Source organism: Equus quagga, chromosome 7, assembly GCF_021613505.1.
Source record: "Equus quagga isolate Etosha38 chromosome 7, UCLA_HA_Equagga_1.0, whole genome shotgun sequence".
In the NCBI taxonomy this organism is placed as follows: Eukaryota; Metazoa; Chordata; class Mammalia; order Perissodactyla; family Equidae; genus Equus; species Equus quagga.
This window is the reverse complement of record NC_060273.1, coordinates 52,796,439-52,819,974: the sequence shown is the minus strand read 5'-3', so window position 1 is coordinate 52,819,974 and position 23,536 is coordinate 52,796,439. Positions and strand designations below refer to the sequence as shown.

Sequence of the window (23,536 nt, the reverse complement as noted above, 5' to 3'; positions counted from 1 at the left end):
GCTCCCGCACCGCGCGGCGCTGCCTCGGGAGCTTCGGCCGCCGAGCGCACCGGCCCCGTGTCCAGCGCCAGGCAGCCTGCGGGGCATCGTCCTCGGCCCTTGGCGAGGGCAGCCGCCGGGCCGGGTTCCGAAAGCTCGCCAGAAGCGGCTGGCCCCGTGAGTCAGGGCATGTGCCGGGCTGAAGAGGGAAAGAAAAGGCTCCCAGCGCCCCAGCTCCACGCTCGCTGAATACCAAGCTGCAGACGAGCTGCCGGTGCTTTTTTCCTCCTCCAATTCGGAGTAGACGATACACACTGATTTCTTTCCAGGGGAGGGGAGGGGCAAGGCGCGGGGTCCCAAGTCGCATACAAGTCTTTGCTGCCATGGGGGCCGTCATGGGCACCTTCTCCTCTCTGCAAACCAAACAAAGGCGACCCTCGAAAGGTAAGCCATCTCCTTCTTCCTTTTGTTCCCCTGGCTGGGTTTGGGGGTGCTCGGTGCTGAGCTGGGGCGTGCCACCTGCCTGCCTTGGCCCGACCCTCCTCTCCATGAGGAGCGGGTTCAGATTCCTGTATCCAAAGGAGTAACAAACCGGCGGGAGGGTTAGTGTGAGCATGCAGAGGAGGGAGCCAGAGTGGGCTCTGGCCCCAAGGGCAACCGGACCCTTCTGGGGCACCAGATGCCAGGACCCTCCCCCCAGGGAGATCTCTGGGAGCAGAAGGAAGAGGCAGATTCACAGGTGGGGGTGACTGGATTGTCTGGGTGGAAATGTTGGGAAGCTCTTCTCATTCTCATGACGGCTGGCATTTGTGCAACTGTGGGCACCTAGCGAGGGTGCTCACACATTCTCACACTCCTCCCGGGCGGCGATGCTGGTGCAGACCTGGGAGCCCATCTTCAGGCAGGGAGTGCTCCGTCTGCCCACCCCAGTACACCTCTGCAAGCCAAAAGGAATCAGCTCGTGCCCGTTGGTAACAGTCCCAGGGCTCACGTCCTGGGGTCTCAGGGATTCAGCAGCCAGGGCCTCACATAGGGTGCTGCCCTGCTCTGGGAACCACTGAGGAGCTGAGGGCACTGTCAAGGTGTGGCAGAGACGTGAGCTTACAGCAAGGATTAGAAAGCATAATATCCTGGAGTCCCTCCTGCCTGGTCCCCAGCTGAGACCTGCCCATCTCACCAGTGGGACAGCTGTCACATGAGTCCATGTGAAGTAGGGGCAAATGTGTTGCACCGTGGGGGCCACGCGGGCCTCCTGTCCAGCAGGTACAAAGTTGATTGTTGGAATAAAGAGACTGGATGCAGTTAGGAAAAAGAAAATGATGGGTTTCGTTTTGTTTTGTTTTGTTTAATGCTTAAACATTATTGTGAGTAGTGGAAGAATTTTAAGTAACCTGCCACTTAAACCTTCAAGTTCGGCCGTTGGAGCCCAAGTTCAGGTTACCCGTGGGGGTTGCAGCTCCCACCCCTTATTCTGGATGGTCGTTAGAACTATTTTAGGATGATGGTGGACCCGAGGGGGCTCAGTGAGTCTACTCTTAGGACTTGGTTGGTCTCGCCTGACTCATTGGGGAAGTCTGCATCGCAGAGTTGCCCATGAGTAACCTGTCCTCAAGAGCTCTGGGCGTCTGGTCCAACCCCTAGAGACATCAGGCTGGCTGAACACTGAGGAGCGAGATCTCTGGATGGAGACCCTGGGGGATGAGGCTGGGTTGGCGTTTATGGCCGAGAACATGGGAAGAGGCTTTGACCCATTTGTCCAGCTGAGTTACACATCCGCTGGCAGGGAAGGGACTGGCTGCCCTTTTACCAGTCCTGGGCAGGACAGGTCTGCAGGCCTTGGTCCCGGACCTTGACATCCAGAACCCTGCTTCTCACAGCTCCTCAGATACTGCTTGCCTGGGGACAGAGCTCAGCACCAAATCCCTGTCTTCTCCTCCATCATCTCTCTGACCACCATGAAGTCCCAGAGGCCAGGGGACAATGGCAACAAGAAACTCAGGAGTTTGTTTTAAAATATTTTCAGTGCCTGTGGCACTCCTGCAGCGAGGTGTCACAGAAAGATCTTGGACTCTAGAGTCCAGTGGAGTCTGGGTGTGAATTCCGGCTCCATCACCCCCTCCCTCTGTGACCTCAATCAAGTGCCTTCACCTCTCTAAGCCTCAGTTATCTTATCCATAAAATGTTTGGGAATACTACCTCACACTGGAAACTGGATGTGTGAGAAGTGGAGGGAGGGAAGATCTCAGTTCGTATACTGTGTTGGCTGCAGCCACCAAGAACCCAGGGAAGATTGTTGTAAGGATGTGAAGATCAAATGAACGATGAATATGGAGCTCCTTGCATAGGGCTGGGCAAAGATTAAGAGCTCAGACATTACTCAGACGTTACTGTCTATCATTCCCTTCTCCTACACAAAACTCCAGGTCACCCTGGATGAATTCCCACAGGATTCCCAGAGGCCAAAGCTCTTTGCTTCTCTCTCCCAGGATTCTAGAGAAGAGGGGGGTGCCTGCATTCAGTGAACCCCTACTGTGTGCCTGACGCAGTGCTGGGAGCTTTTTCTGCGTTCTCTCATTTAACTCTCACAACAGTGCCTGCTTGAAGCTCATAGTGGGTCCAGGGCTTTGGGGCGGGCTGCCAGGACAAGCTGCCCAGCACCAAGTGGTCATCTCTCTTGCAGAGTCCCACCACATTGGCTGGAATTGTCCAGCGCTTTGGCTGTGTACGTTCCTCCAGGTATGTGCTCCAGAGCAGAGTCTTATCTTACTGGCTTCTTCCACGGCATGCTAAAGAGCAGAAGATTCTTCTTGCAGAGAGAGGCAGCTTGGAAACCGGACGGGGAGGCTAATGGTCAGGGATCACCTCCTGGCCAAGTCCCTTCCCATCTCAGGACCTCAGTTTCTCCTTTGCAAAAGGAAGAAGTTACATTAGACATTTCTTCAGCTTCCACCCAGTTCTCAAACTGGAAGATTTTTATTGCTGATGCTCTTACTAGAGCTGCTGCTGTGGTCTTTGGGGCATCAGGCTCAGATCTAATTAGAAGCAGTCAGAAGAGTGGTGCACATCTTCGACTCAGGAATCAGTCTCCCTGCCGGGTTCAAATCCAGGCTCTACCACTTGCTAGCTGGATGACTAAGCCTTGTTTTCCTCAACTATAAAACAGGGACGGTAGTAGTTGCCATCTGAAAATAGCTGTTGTGTTGTGTGGATTCCAGGGATAATGCAAGTCAAACGCTTAGCACAAGCTCTGCTCCGTAATAAGTGGTCAGCACATTTTAGCTGCTATTCAATTCATGGCTCTACTGTTTGGGCCTTCCAAATGCCTAGAGTAAGGCCGTCCTGGCAGTGGTCAGTGCCTCTGGGAGCCCTAACCACTCGTTTCTGGAGCCCTCTTCCAGCCCTGCCCACGTAACTAGGACCCAAAACCCAATGCGCAGATGCTGGTCTTGTTGCTGCAGCCCGCGCTGACCTCTGCTTTGTGGTTGGTCCTGAAAACATCGTATCTTGCTCCAAGAATACCCTGCACGTTTCGAAAATATAATTTGGAAACACATACATATGTTTTAAATAGAGCAAAAGCTCCGTATAATTGGTGCTGAAAGAGGGACGTCCCTGGCCCAACCTGGGTGTGCGGGGAGAGCTTCCTGAGGGCAGCAGAAATCCAAAGTAATTTAAGAGCTATGTCACAGAATAAAAACAATCACATTCCTTTCCTGTCCTCGTCTCTGTTTGGGATCCTTATTAGTCTGTAAATAAGAAAGGGAAGAGCCTGCCCCGGGGATTCAGCCTCTGCGTGCCAGCCCCAGGCTCCAGTCGTCTGCATGTGCTCCTTATGCCAAGGACGCTGCTCTGGGCTTGAATGGGTAAATGAGAGGGGTTGAGGTGTGGGGGTTACCAGGGGGATCATGCAGGTGCAGCGGCTGGGCCTGTGGAGGGCAAAAGAATTTAGGGAGACGTCACTGGGCCAAGGCCGTCTCCATGGAGATCGCCAATAAGCAAATAAGCCCCTGTTGCACGGGTGCCTGGATTATCAGTCCTCCATGACCAAGAGAAGGCATTCAGAACCTCCAGGAAGGGCCGAGCTTGGGATCTCCAGAGTGCTCATTGAATAGATGAGCAAACCAAATCCCACAGCTATTGGATGCTTTTTCTAAGACCACATGGCAAGTTAGAGACAAATGGGACCGGTCCCCTGACTCCTAGATCCGTGAGCACCTTGGGGAACCGATGGAGGCAGAGGGTTCCTGTTGAGGCTGTTTTGGGGTTTGTTGCTTGGGGCAGCTTGTTCAACTGAGAGACATCTGGGAGACCAACGAGAGGCAGCGAGGCGTACAGAAGCAGTGGCTCTGCCTCCACAGAGCCTGGGCCCAAGGGACCTTTGGCAAGTCTTTTCACCTTGGAGATGCCAGTTTCCTTATCTCTAAAAGAGGAATACTGATTTACAGAGCTGTGCGTGCCTTGGGCGTTACCTGTGTCTGTGTCTTTGTCCAGCCTTTTCACTCTGTATTACCCTTCCTCCCACCTCCTTGTCTAATAGTTAAAATTCTACCCACATTCCAAGACTTCACTGAACTGTTTCCACATTCAGGAAGGCTTCCCCAAGGCCTGGAAAGAAGTGACTTCTCCCATTTAAATTCCTAAATCTTTTCAGGTGTACACTCTCATGACTCTCAAGTCATGCTTTGAATTAGGCAATTGATGGAGATGTTGACGCCCTCCCCCCACCCCCAGAGTGTCAGCTTCTCGGAGGGGAGCTTGTCTGAATCATTCTTCACAGTCCTCAGCTTGGTTTCTCGTACTTAGTAGGTACTCGGTAAATCTTTTCTGGAGGAAATTATAAATAATAGAATGGTTGGCCACTCTCTGTTATTTCCTAGAATTGCGGACCCTGCGGAAAAGTTAGCTTCCTGCTGGAATCTCAGTTCCCAGCCCTCTGCCTGGAATGGGTTCTGTTATTTGGTCTGCTGGCTTTGAATTGGCTTCGTCCACTAAATGTGCTGAATCTGTTTACCATTTAGCAAGCAAGTGCAGAGACAGCGTTCCCACTCCCCAGCCCCCTGGAAGTTGAAAAAGCATGGGGAGCCCACTCCCAGCGCCGGGCACAGTTCTGGTCCCTCAGTCCCAGAAGGAACTCAGTGGAGCTCAAGGCAAACAGAAAGAGGGAGATGGAAAGACAGAAAGATGGAAGTAAAGGGACTACTGCTAAAATCCGTGGGGTTTTCCGCCTGGTGCCTGGAAAGGGGCCGGCCCTCTTTGTGTACCTAGGAGGGTTTTGCTCATTGAATGCTTCATAAATATGCATGTGAACAAGTGAGTGCATACATTAACAGGGGAGTGGAAGAATGAAGGAGTGAGTAAGTAGGGGGATAAAATGAGTGACTGAAAGGAAGCAAAGGAAGTGTCAAATGACGGAAGGAATGTGTGAAGAAAAGAGTACATGAATGAATGATTATGTCCGTAAATTAAGGAATGAGTAACGAAGTCTTAGAAAGGCTGTAGTGAAAGACTGTCTTTGCATGAAGGGCATTAATCGTCATGCTACGCAAATCCTGGACCTAAGCCCCTCACCGTCAAACTTGGAAGGAGTCAGTATGGGGAGCCCTGGTACAGATAATCAGTAGTAAACTTATATCAAATACTTCTTCAAAAGCTGAAAATGATAAATTCAGTCAAGAAGAGTCCTGTAACTTTTTGGATGCCAGCAGGTGTGCGGTATCCTTGGGGAAGGTGGGAAGATGGAAAGTATCTCTAAGCTTTTACCCTTTTGTTGATTCATTCAAGAAAGTAAAGCAAGGACTGAGCCAGAATGGCCTCCTTGTATTTCAGGTTCAGCTTTACCTTGTCTGGGTGGATCAAGAACCTGTGTATTTGTCTACGCATTTATTTGTTCCTGAGGAATCACTTCAGTGCCCTTTAACATTGTTTCTCTGATGTTCTCTCTGCCCAAGATCCACTCTGGCTTCCCCACTCTGCCTCCACCTCCCCCTCCCCATTCACCTGGTGAACTCCTACATGTGCTGCAAGACCTCATTCAGTGTCACCCCCTCCCATGCTCCTGCAGGCAGAGCACATCTCTCCCTCCCCTGTTCCCCTACGGCTGGTGCTGCTTCCCCTTGCTACAATCCTAAACATGATGTGATTATGGATTTACACATATATCTGTCTGATTAGCTCTCAGAGAATGAGTCTTATTCCAGGGCCTCTGTCAGGCCTGATCTTGGGTCTAGACTTGATGGATGTCGGCTGAGGTGGAGGTAAGGATGGATGGACCAGGCCGTGTGTTCTTGATGGCTCTGAGTAGTGCAGGAACGCAGCGGCGCAGACAAGAAATTCAGGTCTGCTCATGGAAAGAAGAGCTGCATGGTTCTACATAATGGCCCTGGAGCTGATGCTGCCATTCATCAGGCAGAGAGGGAGCAGTGCTAGGGGCAGAGAGAGAGAGAGGAGAGACTCAGGGTCCTGGGACCTCCAGAGAAACTTGACTTGTCTTTGAATGCTTCCTTCCCTCTGGGTAGTATTTTAAATAGGTCACCTTCGGTGAGTAGCTGTAATCAGTTGGGATATCGCTAGCTTCCAATACTCTAGCCATGGGAGCAGGATTTTGGATTAATTCTTGTTATTCCAGCCCAAACTGAAAACCTCGCTGAGGCAGTGTGGGGAAATGGGTCCTGCCCTCGACTCGAATCCGGGGGCTAGCAGTAGCATTGCGTAATGCTTAGGACGACGGAGTTAAAGTAAGACACTTGGGCTCAAACTCTGGCTCTGTGACTTCTTAGCTGGACCTCTCTGAGCCTCAGTTTTCTCCTCTGTGAGGTGGGGACAATGACAGTGTTTCCCTTAGAGGGCCGTGTCAGGGGTCAAGGAAGCAGCGAGCGCTGCGTGCACATAGGGGAGATGATTTTAGCACCCCGGGTAGGACTGGCTTTGCTGCTGCTTGTTTCCCATCTCAGGGCAGGTCCCTCCCTCCTCTCTTGCTCCATCTCTGCAATGACTGGGTAGTCCTTGGTGATCTCTGTCCTTTTGAGCTGTGGCCTCTGGTTCTCTCCTGAGGCCCAGAGCCATCACAACCATGGCCACTGGAACCCACAGCAGTTTCTCTGATAACTCGTATAGGAAGCTGTCAATGTTAGATGATGAAAGAAATTCCCAGTGGTGAGATAGGAAAGCATGGCTCATCTGCCAGCGTTCGTAATAACAATAACTAACATTGCTCTGGCCTCGCTCTGTGCCAGGCACCTTGCTCTGCTTTTTTTCCCCTGTTATTTTATTAACCTCCTCCCAGCCTTGGAGAACAGACTCTGTTACAGTTCCCATTTTGCAGATGTGGAACCTGAGGCCCTAAGAAGGGAAGTGCCTTGCCCAGGGTCACACAGCTTGTAGATAGCAGCACCTGGTTCTGGCTGATCCCAGAGCCTGAGCTCTTAAGCACCACACCAGCCCCTTCCTCTCCTGGCCTCGCCTCAGGATAAAACTGAAAGGGGAGTGTGGAGGCTGGGGAGAAGGCATTCAGGGATAGACTGAAGCACCTCATTAGCCACACGGAACAACCAAGCCATCTGCAGGCCTTGAGCAAATGCGTTCAGCCCCATCTCAAACCGCCCCTGGATCTGTTTCCATTTAATCTGTCACTGCAAAAGCCTGAATAGGAAATGATTGGGGGCAGAAGGCCAATTAGCAAATTCATTAATAGGATTAAACATCTCTCCTCTGCTCTAATCATCTTTGTGAACTAAATTCTTCTCCCTTTGTTACAGCCATCGTTGCCTGTCAGTGAAGGATCGAGCGCTTAGATATCTCCAAGCACGTTAGAATTTCAAACCTTCGGAATCAGGCACCAGAATCCGTCAGTGTTTTCACATGGTCCAGAGGGGCAGGGAGGGGTCAGTCAGGGGATGAGTGGTCATCACTGCAAAGGAAACAAACCAAGAACTTGCTGGTTATTTTCTCCCACTCTCTTATTAGTTCCCTCGGTCCTTAGCCACACATTGGCCTAAATCCATAGTACACATCTGTATGTGGTGTGGCGGTTACGGGCATATGCTCTTATACCTGGATGCAGAACCTGGCTCTGTACCTTATTAGCTATGAGACCTCAGGCAGGTCACCTTGCCTCTGTGAACCTTCATTTCCACATCTAGAAAATTAGGATATTGATAGCGATTACCTCCAAGATTGTTATGAGGATTAAATGCAATAAGGCATGTAAGGGTACAGGGGTCAGAAGACCTCAAGAATGTGCCAGCGGTAAGTTATTACCGTCTGGAACCACGCTACTCAAAGTGCGGTCCTCAGACCAGCAGCCTTGGCATCACCTGGGAGCTTGTTAGAAACACAGTCTCAGACCTCCATCGAATCAGAAACTGCAATTTATTAGACTCCAGGTGGCTCATATGCCCACTGAAGTTTGAGAAGCACTGACCTAGAGCACAGATTATAGTGTGTGTGTGTATATGCTTGTAATTATAAGATGTTATAATTACCTATTAAATTATAATGTAATATTACATTAAATTAAATTTATTTAATATAATATTAAATTATAATGTAATATATAATGTAATGTAATATATATATACACACATATATATGTGTGTGTTTGTGTACATATATATATATATATATACACATATAGTTGTAAGATTATATAGCAAGCTGGAAGGGACCTTCAAAGCCTTTTGGTTCAAGTCTCATTTATGATAACAAAATGGAGTCCAGAGAAGGTGAGTGGTTGGCCCACAGTCACACAGCTTGAGTGTCAGGCCTGGGATCTGAACTCTAGGTCTCCCCAGCCCTGCTTGTCTTCATCTGAGTTGCTATGAAATCAGATTTCTCCAGATTAGCATTTCTGCAACTGAGCTTTTCTTTCTTTTTTTCATTAAAACTAAAGTGTGGGACTATAAATGCCCATTAAGGTGTAATCTACTAATTTTAATTGTTATCCCAGATGAGTGAGATCCTAAACCTTCACTCCTCCAGCCATCACCTGAGCTATCCCTCCAGGTCCTATGCTGCCTGAAGATATGATGAGGAGGCGTTCTGGGTCTTCATCTAAGTTGCTTCCACGACCGTAGGCCGGGACGGGGTGCAGGACAGAGCCGTGGGGGCCAGACACCTCTCTCCAGGAGTGATTGCACCGACGGTGCTCAGAATCCCAGAGCAGCCTGGCAGCCTGGTTTATGGGCAAAGCCTTTGTGTGGGATTTGAAGGCAGAAGATTTGACAGGAGTTAGTAGGAATCTAATGGACGAAGGAAGGGCCTGAAACATGAGAGTCAAACGCCTTTTTTAGGGGACACGATAAGACTTCTCTGTTGAAAATCAAATGATCCTCCTGGTTGTTGTAGAAAGCTTCCTGCGCTAAGCGATTAAGCAGGACTCATCCAGGGTCGCCAGGCTTGTTTGGGGCGGAAATTGGAGAGATGGGGAAATATTGCTTGAGGAGGAGGGATGCGGAGTTTTTGAGAGCCTGCTCTGTCGCAGACCCTCTGCGTGCCTAATCTCCTTTCATTTTTACAGTCCTCCTGGGGTGGTTGTATCGTTACTCCCACTTTGCAAAGTGGGAAACCGAGGTTCTGGGAGGTTCTGTGATTGTCTGCTGAGTAGAGAGCAAGGATTTGAAGTGTGTCTGATTCCAAGGCAACCCACCACGTGGCCTCCTCTCCAGCCTGAGGGCACGTCCAGGACACGCAGCACCCCCATCCCCAAGAAGAGGCTGAACCACTGCTGCTGCATGGGAGCTCCCGGAACCGAAAATGACAGCACTGGCCTCCTCTTGGCCCCGTCAGCACCTCACCCATGCTGACCCTGGGCCCCAGCGAGAGGAGCGCTCTGCCAGCGGCTGAAGGAGGGTTTGGAGGCCACATGGCACCCAGCTGCCATGAGGGAGCCAGTGCGTTGGCATCTGTGTGTGGCTGAGGCGGCACTTCCTCTCCGTCCCTGGAACTCACTCACGTAGGACTCTCCCAAATGGCCCAACTGCACACGCAAGGGGGTCCTCTCACAAAGGCTTCCCTGCTCACCTAGTGTGGGCAGCAGGGGGCTCGCTTCTGTTCCTTTCCCCCAGGCCAGCACTGGGCTGGCGCAGGACTCTAAGCCCTAAAGGCCCTAAGGCGAAAATGATTAGGCGCCCCCATCCCAGCCCCACTAATTGCTACTTAGGCAAGTCAAAACAAAAACAGTAAAATAAGTCTAAGGAAGTCTGGTAAAATTTGGATTTTTCCCATGATGACTACTTTGATGATCTTTTTTGAAATATAATCTACTTTCCAAACATGTTTTTTCACCATTTTGTTGCCTCTACTTTGCTGATGCTCTAAGCATCTCTTGAATGTGCCTGATGAGTATTTCAACATGAGTTGGAACAGGACAGGAAAAAGAAAAATCTCATCTGTATTGAGCACCTACTGTGTGCCAGGCATGGTGCAAGGTGTTGACAAATAATGACACAAATCATATTTCCAAAGCTCTTAAAATAGTGATAAGAAGGAGAATAGTAACATGAAACGTTTAAATAGCATTTGTGCCAAGTACTATTCTAAGTGCTTTTGATAGGTTATACTAATTTAATCCTCACAACAACCCTATGCGGTAGGCACTGTGACTATTCCCATTTCACGGGTGAACTCTCACATACAAGAAGCAGGCCCTGATCTTCCATTTTATAGATGAGGAAACTGAGGCTCAGGAAGACAGGACTTGCCCAAGTCCCCCCAGCTGGCTGGTGGGAGAACCAAGATTCGCACCAGCTCTGACTGGCTCCGAAGGCAGGCACCCCTCATTTCCTAGAAGCGCCTTGTTATTGGCTATACCCACAGGGTGCGTTATAAGGAGGAGTGGGAAGGCCTGGGCCTAAAGGTTGAGTATTGAATGCTGCCCCGACTTTTTCGGGGGCACCCTGTCCCTCCCCATTGCCTGTTCCGTCTGTCCTCGGCTTGTGCTACCATCCTGCCGTGCCTGGTTCTTTCTGACCTTCCAGAGTGGTCACTTTGTGCATTGATCCACATCGTGTAGCCTGTACTGAAGCCAAGTTAGGCTCCCATCTGCCTTCCCCCGAAAAAGCAGCTGCTGGAAGGAGATTAAAGTATGTAGGACACTGTCTTTGCCCTCTGGGTGCTTCACTTTTACAACAATAATGATATTGGCAGCAAATCAATAGACCTGTATGTGCTGGACACTTTAGCAGCTTGGTTTTATTTAAGCTTTACAGCATCGCGAGGAAGTCAGCACTATTACCAGACCCTTTACAGATAAGGAAACTGAAGAACAGGGGCTGTAGGAAATGTGCAGTGTCTCACCTCTTGTGGGTGGCCGAGCCAGGATTTGAACCCAGATGGTGTGACTCCAGCACCTGCACGCTCGGTCACCAGGCTAGCCTGTGTCTGGGCACCTAACGTCACTAAACTGCAGACTGTGTTGCTCTGTGGGGAGTCGGGGGAGGGAGAGAGCATCTCTCGCTGAGGGATGAGGCTGGGGAATTCGATAGGGTGCCTGAAGGAGCTGGTATTTGAGGTTGATAAAAGAGCTGGGGCTTGGCGCATGCAGGATTGTAGGCTAATGAAGTTCCAAGCAGAAGGAATAGCTTGAGCAAGGTCACTGAAGGTGATAAAGACAAAGGAAAGGGAATAAAGACAACAGTGATGTTTTGCACTTTTGTGACTTGGAGAATATCGATAGGAAGGCTGTCATCAGAAATGGGAGGGGACAGAACGGAGGCAGAGACAGTCAGGCTGTGCACAAACAGGAAGGTGAGGAAAGGTCCTGGAAGGTAGTAGGTAGCAAGGACGAGGAAAGGAAGAAGTGAGTAGGGAGCAGGACTATCCCCTCTCACCCCCGCTGTCTCCCAAAAAGTCTCCAGTGATCACTTCAGCCCACCTCCACTCCCTGCCCATCCTTCTCCAGCGCACTCCCTGTTTGTCTTGCATGACTGAGCAATTGATTGCCTTGAATGGCTCCATAATCACTCCCTGTAAACAGTCCCCGACTCTCCAGTAAGAGTACGCTTTCCTCAAGGACCGGGACCTTTCTTTCTGCCCTGCTGAGCTCCTCCGAGGAGCCATACACAGTTCTGGGCACAGGATTGGTGCTTGGTGACTTAAACTGACATTTCACAGAGATGCACAAGGATTTGGGGTGCCCTAATTGGGATAATGTAGCAAAGAAGCTTGGGCACAGCTTTGAGGCCCCCACAGCATAGCCACAGGATGTGAATGTCAGAGACTACGGTTTAGTGCAAAAACATAGAGCATTAGAGATCATTCCATAACGGCTTACTTAGAGTTGGTGGAGAGAAAAAGGTGTGAGTGTTGGGTGAAATAGAACCCAGGGCCAGTCCCAGCTTACCACTTACAAGCTGTGCGGTTTAAGCAAATTGTTTAACCCCTGTCTGCATGTCAGTTTCCTCATCTGTTAAACAGCAACAGTCATGAAATCAACTCATTGGATCATCATGGGGATTAAATGAGATAACGTGAATCTAAGTGTTTAGTAAACTGTAAGGCAATGCATAAATGGTGGGTATCAATATGTAGATGATGATCATCATCTTCGTGGTAGTAATGATTTTGATGGTGGTGGTGATGATACTCATGGTGGTGATGGTGGTGTTGGTGGTAGTGATGATGGTGGTGATAGGGAACGATGTTATTGGTGGTAGTGATGATTATAGTAGGGATAATGATGATGGCAGAGGTGTGGGTGACAATGAAGATACTAGGCGTGTTAATGGTAGTAATGGGGGTGACGATAGGTGGCATTCATCATAGTGTTGGAGCATGATGATGTTAGTGGTAATGGTGATGATTATAGTAGGGATAACGTTGATGATAGGGGTGGCGGTGGTCGCAATGAAGGTGCGATGGTGGTGGTGCAGTGAGGGGCGGTATTAGTGATGGTGGGGTAATGGTAGGGATGATGCTAGCGATGATGGTGGTGGTGATATAGGGGTGTTAGTAGTAGTGTTGGTGGTGGGATAATGGTGGTAATGGTGGTGGTGGCACTGGTGGATTTGAGGCCATCATTCCCTTTGTCCAATCCATCTTCTTTGACTAGGCTACACAGAAGGATTTCCAACCCCCAGAATTTGAATCCCCAAGATGTGTTTTTTAACAGTAGGAAAGAATAAGACAAATCAGCCCAGGCCTCTAGATTTCTCCTCTTATTCATGGTTGGTACTTTCAGAATCATTTTCGTACAAGCTGTGCTGTGCCTGGTACATAGTCAGTCTTCAATAAATATTTGTGGAATGAAAGAATAGCCGTGCAGAAGGACACAGACTGTGCTCTTGAATGGACTCATCAGAGTTAAATGTCTCTTCTCTGAAAGTATATGGGGTTATCAGGCACCAGCTCTCCATCACGTCAGAATGTCCCTGCACTCACACGGTGACCAGCATGGACATCTCAGCACCCCTTCTTATCTGGAGCTGGGAAGACTCAGCACCTACACTACCCAGGAGCCCCTGGATGTCAGCCTGGCTGACCGTGTTCTGCCCTGATTCTGCACTCACTGAGCACAGGGACCAGTGGAGAAAATGGCATCTCCCACTAGCTGCTTCTGGAGTGTCCATACCTCCCTTCTCAGCACCCTTTCTGTGCAGCGGGAATGAAAGGCACGTCCTGCCTCTGGAGATGTTCTTCTTGGCAGCAAGTCCTCCCCCTGATCCCGGGAGGGATTACACAAGTGGCTTCGGGTCCAGTGCTTCCACAGCCCTCCTTCTGCCCAGGGCATATTAGAGGAAACTGTAGGGCCGCCGTTCATTGTGGAAAAGAAATGCTCACACGCCAACATTGTAGGATTCCTGTGGCTCTTAGGTATGTGACACATAGTAAGGGCTTAATACATGGTAGCAGTTCTTAATGTCAGTATCATTTATTATTTCTATCACTAGTGGAGAGAGAATATAATAAGGGGTGAATAATGATAGACCAGAGACTTTGTGTGTCTCACGTTGGTGGATCACAAGTGGCTTGGCTCCACCTTCAATACCCTGATCTGGAACTCTGAGCCTGAGGGGGTCTCCTGAATGGATCAGAAATTGTTGGTGGGGTTGCCGAGAAAGGTGGGGAAGACCTGTAGGCATTTGGGTCCAAGTGCTGTTCCATTGAATAAGGAATACAATTTGGAAATCAGGTAGTCTTGGACTTAAACCCCAGACTTGTCTCTCTTTGGCTGCGTGACCATGTGTAAGTTACTAGGTGAGCCTTAGTTTCTTCATATGTCCGATTAGTAATACTGACCACATCGGCTCCTTGGGAAGAGTGTGGACAATAAATTGTAAGTGGAGAGAAGGTCGGGATTTGTCTCCCGGGCAGCTCAGGACAGGAGGTAATGGGAAGACCAAAGTGGTTTTGAGATTAGAGCTGCCTGCAGCCTTTACCTGGCTCTGGAATTGATTTATTGTTCCCCCAAATCCTGGAACGAAGTCAAGAAGGGGATGAAGGAAGGGTGGGAGGGGGCAACAACAGCCTGGAAGAAAAGGTTAACGTGTAGAGTACGGGCAGAGGCCGCCTGCCCATAGCAAGCAGCGATGCGGGGAGAATGCTTCGGTCGTTGTCATTTTTATTGTTGCAGTTGTCATTGTTGTTAAAAGGTGTAGAAGGGAATCCAGGTAGAAGTGAACTCAAGCAAAGACGTGGGGTGAGCCAGAGCGTGGAGGGTGGACAGAACCTGGGTGAATTTGCTCAAGGGTACAAAGTACCACATGCAATCTGCAAAGGGGGGAAACTGAGGCAGGCTGGCCTCCTAAAACTTCTCATACCACCCAGCGACTCTGCTCTACGCGCCAATCAGGGGGAGCTCTTTGAAGGGCGTTTGGTGTGTGCGCACTTGTGGAGAGAGAGAAAGTGTGTTGCCCTGTGTAGACATCAGACACTGTGCTGGGCACATCCCCGAAATTCTTTCATTAATTGTCACACAATCCTAGCAGGTAGGTACTGGTATTATCTCTGTTTTAGAGGTGAGAAAGCTGAGGCTCAGAGAGGAGAAGAGACTGGCCCAAGGTCACCAGGTGGTAGATGCAGGTCCAGCCTTGAACCCAGGCCGGTCTGTCCTGAGGTCTCTGTGGTGCCATCCCTCAGATTCTACACCTGCTGCCTAGTGTTAGCTCCACTTGATATCTGGGGAAGTTGAGGCTCAGGGAAGCTGCTTCCCACAGTTAGCAGAGCCAACTCAAAGCAACCCAAGACGAAATCCTCGTCCTCCTGCCTGCCAGCTCCGCGGTCTCTCCCTGGTGGCTCACACGTCATTGGAACTGACAACACAAGAATTTCATCCCTTCTCCTTCTTTCTTGCCTTTCTTGGCCTTCTTCCAAAACTCTGAGGGAGAATAAACTAACTCAAGAGACAGAGAAAGGCTGTAGGAAGCTCAAACCCAAACCCCATTTAGTCTTTATACCACTTCCATCTGAGCTGCCTGGGAAATGGCCCCCTCCCCACGTTGCTCTAATATGTCAGTGGGCAGCAGCCACACTAAACGCCTGACTTGCCCCCTCTCAATCCAGATCCCACTTAATTCAGCGTGCTCCATGTAATGGTTTAATGCACAGACTTAGAAGCCAGGCAGGCCTGGTTTGGAACCTGGCGTTGCCTTTCTTCAGCTGTGTGATCTTGGGTAAGTCACCTACTCTCTCTGAGCCTCAGATCCTTTGTAAAATAAAATAATAGGTCCCTTCTAGGGTTGCTGTGAGGATTAATTGAAAAGGCTTGTGTAAAATGCCTGCTACGTAATAGGCACTCATTTGAGGGTTAATGCAGTTTGGGTTGTTATGGTGTGACCCAGTGAGTTTCCGGCTTTAGGCTTGATAAATAAAGCCTCCTCTGCCACCACAGTCCTTGTCCCTACTACAAGTATGACAATTCCTGGCATGTGCTGTCTTTCCCTTGTCCACTATGCGTGGCAGACATTGACCATCCATCACAGTACTTTTTCCTTCTGAGCTAGAATGTGACCTCAGAATCCTTCTTAACACAACACTCCATGCAGTCACTACCAATTGATTACAGTTGGTGTGGGAGATAGATGAAGTTTATTTGCATCCCACTTCTAACCAAATTCACATTTTTTGTTCCCTCTGTACAGCCCAGGCTGTCTGTCTCCGGTCTGCTTTTATGAGTTTATTTTTCTGTGTGTGTGTGTGTGTGTGCTCTTCCAGGCTGAAAGAACATTACAGTAATTTGTTGTTGGTTTATTTGTACAAATCTCTGTACTTTCAGAATCTCACTTGCCATGTCCTGCCTGTGGCTTGGGATCTGCAAATAACATCAGCTCATATCTGGGAGGGAAGTTTGTGGGAATCAAGTTAGAACTCGGGGAAGGAAAATCCACACGCAGCTCTCACCATCAGCCACCTTTCTGAGTGACACAAGAGTGGGTGGCTGAACGTGAACCTGAAGTCTCAGCACACTTAACACGCCATTGGCGGATGAGTGTAATCTCAGGGAGGTTGGCCTAGAATAGAACAATGTATTCTTTAGGGAAATGCTAGCTGCTGTAACAAACAGACCCCGATATTTCAATGGTTTAACACGCAGAATTTTATTTATCATTCATACAGTGGTTGAATGTGGGTGTTCCTGGTGAGCAAGTAGCTCTCTTCTATGTCGTCGCTCAGGGATCCAGCCTCGTTCCGTCTTGTCACTCCGCCAACCCCAGGGCCTTCTTTACATCCAGGTGAAGGGCGTAGAGATGACTCCCTGCTTCTTAAACACTGTGACCCGGCCATGACAAACATCACTTATGCTCAAATTTTATTGGGGAAAGCTTGCTCGTAATGCCACCCAGATGCACAGGTAGATGGGAGGCAGAAAATATGGTCTCCAGCTGGTTCAGCAACAACTTTATACTCTTGGGGAAGCCCAAGATGGGGGTAGTGAAAAGACCACAGCCAGGCCTGCCACAGACGGCAGTTCAGGGATGAGCACAAGGTTGGCTGGGTGGGGTCCTGCCTGGGGAAAGAGTCTCAGTCCAGCTGCTGTTTGGTCATCTTGGGCGTGGAGAAGGGCACTCAAGGACCGGAGGTCAGCTGGCAAGGTCCACAGCAAACCTATCCAAGGAAGTCCTGCTCTGACCAGGGGCGTGGCCTGAGTGATGCTGGTATCAACCGTCTCCCTCCTTGGAAGAAGATGCAGCAGACAGTTGGAGCCTGATGCCATTAAATATTCGAGTGGTTCAGCCGGCATCCTGGATGATTCTAGATTCCCCAGGAAACTTTATTATTATAAAGTGCCTCCCCAAGCAGCTCTGCCTCCAAGGAGAGAGAATGCTGGTCACGACAACTTCAGCAGTCCTGTTCTGCATGGCAGTTCCATTTCTCAGTGTGGTTTATATTTTGGTCTCATGATCTGGGTTAATGGGAGTGTTCTCCTGACAGATGGGTCCCTTCTGGGTGTGCCAGCAAAATCAGGTTTCCGAATCTCCAAGGCTGGGGACCAGAGGCTGGGGAATACGCCAAGGGAAATGCCACCTTGTGAGGTCTCTGGGATGCAGCCAGCAGCCTCCCCTGGGCATCACTCCTGCCTCATCACGAGGCTTCTCTGGCCGGCCTGTGTGAGCATGTGGGAGCCACATTCACAGCCCCATAGGTCTGGGTCTGTTTTCAGCTGCATGTGGGACATTCTGGCAGCTTCTCCCTGATCTCTGTAAGGAAGGAAGCAGGAAGGAGAGGAGGTGAGAAAAAAAAATCCCATGCTTCGTTTTCCCTCCAAAGCATACCTTGTGAGCCTCGTCTATACAGGGTTTGGAACAAAGGAATCCTGGCGCTTTGGTGATCGTGTCTGCAGCAGTTGAAATGAGTCTGACACTCGCCAGTGCCTTAGTAAGAATTATAATTACATTGGAAGACCCGAGGCAACCGAGTAAACTGATTAGCAGCTTGCTCCAAGTTGATAGATTTTTTTCCCTCTGGGTCATAAATAGGGCCGTGGGAGATGACGGAAGCTCGCTGGGTGGGAGCAGTCTGAGATGTAGCTACGTACATCCAGGAAGCCACACCGAGGCTGCTGACTGGTTTTCCCAGAGAGGCAGACTGACAGGTGCCCACTGCTCCCGCATGGGATGTCTCAGCTCCCTCGGGCTAGGGGCTGAGCACGGATCTTGGGCAGGGCTTGCTTGGGCTGCAGCGAGCATCCTCAGAGCAGGCTGACAGTGATTGGACTCTTAGGTGATGCTCTGGGAAGCCTTCCCCCAGGAAAGCCAAAGCTTTCTGCCAGGCATAATTATTGCATGGATAATTACACGATTCAGAGCCTGCTGGAGAATCCTGGGCTGATGCCAGAGCAAGGAGGCAGGGTTCTGGGACTGCGACCGCTTACTGCTTCCCAGAGCTGAGTTTGACAGAGGAGGGTAATCATTCAGCTTCCTAAGAATCCTACCTGGCAGGGCCAGGACTTGGCAAGCCTAAAGCCCGAAGAGGTAGGAAGTTGATGAGTTCTCTCTTCCTCTGCCCACCCTCTGCAACAAGGGGGTCCCCAGAGTTCTAACCTAGGCCCTCTTGTGTACTCCCTCCAAGCATCGCCTCCCTGGGAGAGCCCATCCCCTCCCACGAGCACCTACATGCCGATGACGTCACGTTTTCCAGCGCCCGCGTCACCCTCTGAGCCTCAGCCGTACATCACCACATACTGCTGGGCCTCTACTTCAGATGCTCCCGCCACTCATCACGCCCCACGCTGAGCTCTGCCCTCTTACTCCAGCCTGAGCCTCAGCCCATATTCTCCTCTTGGCCAGCAGCACCCCATCCTCCCAGAGCAGACCCCCAGCTAGAAACCCAAGAGTCTTCTAACCCTCCCCTTCTCCTCCAGCATCCTCATGTCCTCTGAGGCCAAGTCACGCCAGCTGTACAGCGGACATGTCTCTTGCCTTCTGCGTCTTCTCCTGCCCCATTTGCACAGCCCAGGTCCAGGTTCCATGGTCGTCTCTGGCTTTCTGATAGTGGCCTCCTCACTGGCCTGCCTACCTCCACCCTCACCTCCCCGAAACCATCCTTCCTCTGCCTCCAGATCCGTCTCTCAATGTAAATCTGGTTACACCTTCCCATGCCTAATGCCCTTCAATGGTTTCCCATCACTCTCAGCGCTAACTTTACCCCTTAAGGCTGTGCTCAAGGCCCTTCCCAATCTGGCCATGCTCCAGCACTGCATCTTCTGCCACTTCCATGACAACCAGTGCTACTGGATGCGACTGTGCACTTCTGGTTCCTCGAAGGTGTCTTTACTGTGCCTGAAAATATAAGTATGGAATGGGAAAATGTAATGGTGAATGTTCCAGGCTCTGGAGCTAGCCTGTCTGGGTTTGAATCTTGGCTCCATCACCTGCTAGCTGTGTGACTTTGGGCAAGTGGCTTGACCCCTCTGTGCTTCTTTCTTCCCATCTATAACATAGCAATAATAGTAACAATAGAGCCTATGCCATGGGGTTCTTAGGAGGGCTCAGTTAGGTAATTCATGTAGAGCACTCAGAATATAATTAGTGCACAGCAGCTATTTTATCAGGTGTTTGCTGTATGTCCCAAGGTGGACTCTCAAAATAGCACATCGAAAAAAAAAAGATTGCAACTACTCCATACCTTCATCTTACAGAGGGAGAAACTGAGGTCCTGAGAGGGGAGGGGCCTTGCCTGCAGTGGCCCCAGGAGCCTGACTCCTGAAGCCCAGCCTGGAGCCCTCTGTTCCAAGGCCCGGCCCACCTGTGTGGACCAGACAGCTCCCTCTGACGTCAAGTTCTCGGAGTTCTCCGAGGGCTCGCCAGGCGTGAGAGGGCTTCCTTCCTGCAGAACCCCTGCCTCTGAGAAGTGGGTTGGGGTGGGAGGAAAAGCGTGCACATCAGTTTTGTTCCAGGTTAAACAGATAAGGGGATATCTGGTTGCCGTACGGTTAGGGGTGGGCTTCCTTCCAAGGCCTGGGGAACTTTGTCCGAGACATTATAGTCTTAACGAGGCGCTGGGCTCAGTCTGAGGTGCCCCAGTTACCAGGCCTCCCTGTGTGCCCAGGGGCGGCGGGAAGAGCCCCCACCGGAGAGCCAGGCTGGCCGGGGCTTGGGAAGCAGCTGTGTTTGTGGGGGGCGGTGCAAGGATCTTGTCTGTGGTCTCTGATGGCTGAGCCTGGACTCTGCAAGCTGCCTGGGTCCTAACCCCGACTCCAGCACTTACCAGTTGGGTGACCTCAGGCGAGTGACTTAACCTCCCTGAGCCTCAGTTTGCTTTTCTGTAAAACGGGGGATCATAATAACAGCTGCCTCATCGGGTTGTCTTGAGGATAAAGGATGTAATCTGTGTAAAAGCCCCTAGAGACTTTGCAGAGAGTCAGCACACATCTCCAGTGGGAACGGCCGAGCCTGCCGGGGTCTGAGAGCGCCCATCTCTGCGCATGGTCAGTGTGCATTCCCTCCCTGGAACGCAGAGGAAGGAGGACCTCAGTGAAAACCTTACATGGATCTTCGCTGATTGGCAGTTTTTCCTCGAGTTAATTCGGGAGCCTTGACCTTTCCTGCCGTGTGTGTCTCTGACTCAGACTGCAGTATTGCAATGACAGCCAAACGTGGTGACAAGCCCTTTCCCAGGCAACTGAGGAGAGGCAGGAGTGTTCTGGAAGCTTCTCCTAGGACGAGAGTGGGGGGCTGGGGCGAGTCATCTGACTCCCTGGGGTCCACCTGGTTGAAGGGAGTCATTCCAGTAACAGTGTCTCTGATGTCCCCTCAGCGAGGGGGAGAGGGTGAGTTCAGGGGTGTTGGCTGTGCCTCCTGCCTCGCGTCCTGCCTCATCTCTCACAGGGCTTGTGTCAGAGTCACCAGGGAAACGGGGCTGCTGAGACTGCCAGAGCCAACCAGGCTGCTCTCCTGGGGATCCGTGCAATTCCATCTTACAACCACCCTTGGAATTTCTACCAGGCGCCAGGCCCGGCTCAGCCCTGCTGGGTCTCACCTTCCTGGTTCCCACTGTAATGCCCGGCTTCATTAGGCACGTTCACCTGTGGTTGGTTCAATACCCGCCTTCTCCACCTTCCAACTGGGTGAACTTCCATGCCCCTGTCACCTTCCTGGCAATCCAGGGTCGTCATTTGTAAAACTCACTGTATACATTGTGACTATAAAGTGAGAACCGAGTCTGCAGTGCTTAGAACAGTGCCTGGCCCGTAGTACATGCTCAGTAAAAGTCACCTGTACTGTCGTCATCGACATTCCGTGGTAGCCCATCTCTGCCGGCAGAGAAAGGGAGGTCTGTGAAGTCAAGAACTGCTCAGGGGAGATTCGAACCTAGGCTGTCGGGCTCCCAGCCCTGGGCTTTTCTGCTCTTTCCAGGCTGTGTTGCTAGTATTTGGCCCTATGACAAAAGAGATTTGAGACAACTGAATGAATGAATGTTTGCAGGGCTGAAGTAGACTGAGGCAGGGTGCTGGTCCAGGAGAAACTCTGTGAGTGTCACATTAGGAAGACCTGGCTGAGGATTCTGACTCTGTCCCTGTGGCTTCCCTACAACTTTGGAAAAGTCACTTTACCTCCCGGAACCTCAGTTAGCTCACCCCTAAAATGGGGCTACGAATGTCGTAAGGAGCCGTGTGAGCCCACGTGCCGAGGTCAGCAGCTCAGAGCCGTGGGAGAACCGGGCACGTGAGTTTGACATGGGCCTTTTTAAACTATTCGTGAAGGATTCGAAGACCCATGGTAGGTGGTCACTGGTTGTTTTGTGAAAGTACAGACTTGAATGGTGCTCCGTGGAGGCCTGGAGGTGTGGGAGGGTCATGAGCTGGAGCTTGCACACGTGCTTACACACTCACGTGCCCACCCCAGCACGTACATCTCAGAAAAGCTGCATTTTCCTCTGTCTGTCCGTGGGTTCTCAGTAACAGCGAAAGTGTTTAAAAAACAAAATAAAACACCTTTGATTTGAAAATAATGATGTCGTCTAGTGCCACATAGCATTTATTTGGGGGACAGAGTTTATTGTAATAGTTTCAAAAACTACTATTGTCCTGTGCTTATACAAACACAACAGTTCTAAAGGGGTCACTTTATTTTTCAGTTCCCCTTTCCTGCATCTTGCAGGGGAGATGGCATGCCGCGGTGGCATTTGTGAGCTGGAGAACTCGGGAAGGCCTCAGGAGCTCTTCCTGAACATCCAGGATTGACTCCAGTAGGAACTCGATGAATTCTGCCCGGGACCTGCCCTGGAGGAAGCCTGTATCTCAGCAGCCCGTCCCACCTGAGCTGCTCTGGCTCAGCATGCCAGCTGCTCTGGAACCGAGGCTGCTGCGGCTCCCTGGTCCCCAGGCGCCCGCAGCTCTCCCAGTACCCTGCCCAGACAGCAGGCCTGTTTTTCAGGAGTAAGCGGCAAGTGGGCTGTCTCTGGGTATCCACAGCTGTTTCAAAGGCCTGTTAGACCCTCCTGGCACTGTGTGGGCTAGTGCAAAGAGCTGCAGGCCGGACGATGGTTCTGCTGTGTTATTTGCTAGCAGGGTGACCTTCCTTATCTGTAGAATGGGCTGCCCTGTATGGCCACATGAGGAATAAATGAGAAGTGTTGTGTCTAGTGTCTGGGCACAAAAGGAGCTCCAGAAAACTTAGTTCATCCTCCCAAGGGGTCTGGAAGATGATTGGAAACAATTGTCTAAGGGTGTAAGGATGCTGCTGGGGCCTGTGCCAGGCCTGTTTGGAGAGGTCAGAGCTAATAGGGCCCATTACCCTCCACACCCCTTCTCTGTTTATAGGCAGGAAATCTGGGACTTCAAGATGTCACAGGGTCATAGACACCCAGCCAGAGAAATCCAAGGGTCTAAAAGGCCTTTGGGCCGTTTTTCATGTGGGAGGGAGGAGACTTGTCCCAGGGGTTTCACTGATGCCATCTCTGAAGGCATGTGGGAATGGCATTCATGCAGGGTAATGCTCTGAATGTGCGAAAGGAACCCACTGGGCTCCATTCAACTATTCAACAGAGCCGGGCAGTCCTAGCAAATAGGAGACAATCGTTAGCTTCAGAGATGGCCCGTGGCCCCTTTGCAGGATGAAGGGTGAGTGGGCATATAATCTACAGCAGTCAGGATTCAGCTTCAAACAACAGAAACCCAAGTGTTTAAGGAAAAAAGAGGGTTTCTTGATTCATCTAGTAAAAAGGCCAATGTAGGGTTAACTTCAGTCACAGCTGAATCCAAGTGCTCAAGGAAAATGTCAACAAGAATCTGTTGATTTCCACTTCTCGGGTCTGCTGTCTCTTTTGGCTTCATTCTCAGGAGAGCTCTAACCTTGAGGTGCCATGAGTAGCCACCAGCAGCCCCAGATTTGCACTCTGCCAGCTCTGCAACCTCGGTGGGAAAGGACTTCTCCTCAGTAGTTCCAGGAAACTTTTCTCCTCAGTAGTTCCAGGAAAAGTCCCAGGGCTGGCTCTCATTGGCCTAGACTGGCCGTGTGCTATGCTCTGATTGGCTAAGATCTGGGAGGAAGGCGAATTCTGCCTTAACAACCAAGTGGACTGTATTTGGAGGAGTAAGAAAACCAAGGAGCTCTTCCTAGAAGAGGAATGGCTGCTGGGTCACCAGAGACGCTAGATGTTTTAGGATGCCTTGTTAAAGGATGCA

At 50.6% G+C, this 23,536-nt stretch overlaps 1 protein-coding gene across 1 annotated transcript in view; it reads left to right on the top strand.

Annotated features, from left to right (window-relative positions):
* Positions 1-362: 362 nt before the first annotated feature.
* The window catches only part of KCNIP1 (potassium voltage-gated channel interacting protein 1), a 211,210-nt gene continuing 188,036 nt past the window's right edge, over positions 363-23,536 (top strand). Inside the window, exon 1 of the mRNA XM_046665219.1 lies at positions 363-423. Coding sequence (XP_046521175.1) covers positions 363-423 — 61 coding nt within the window. The remainder of the gene's footprint in view (positions 424-23,536) is intronic.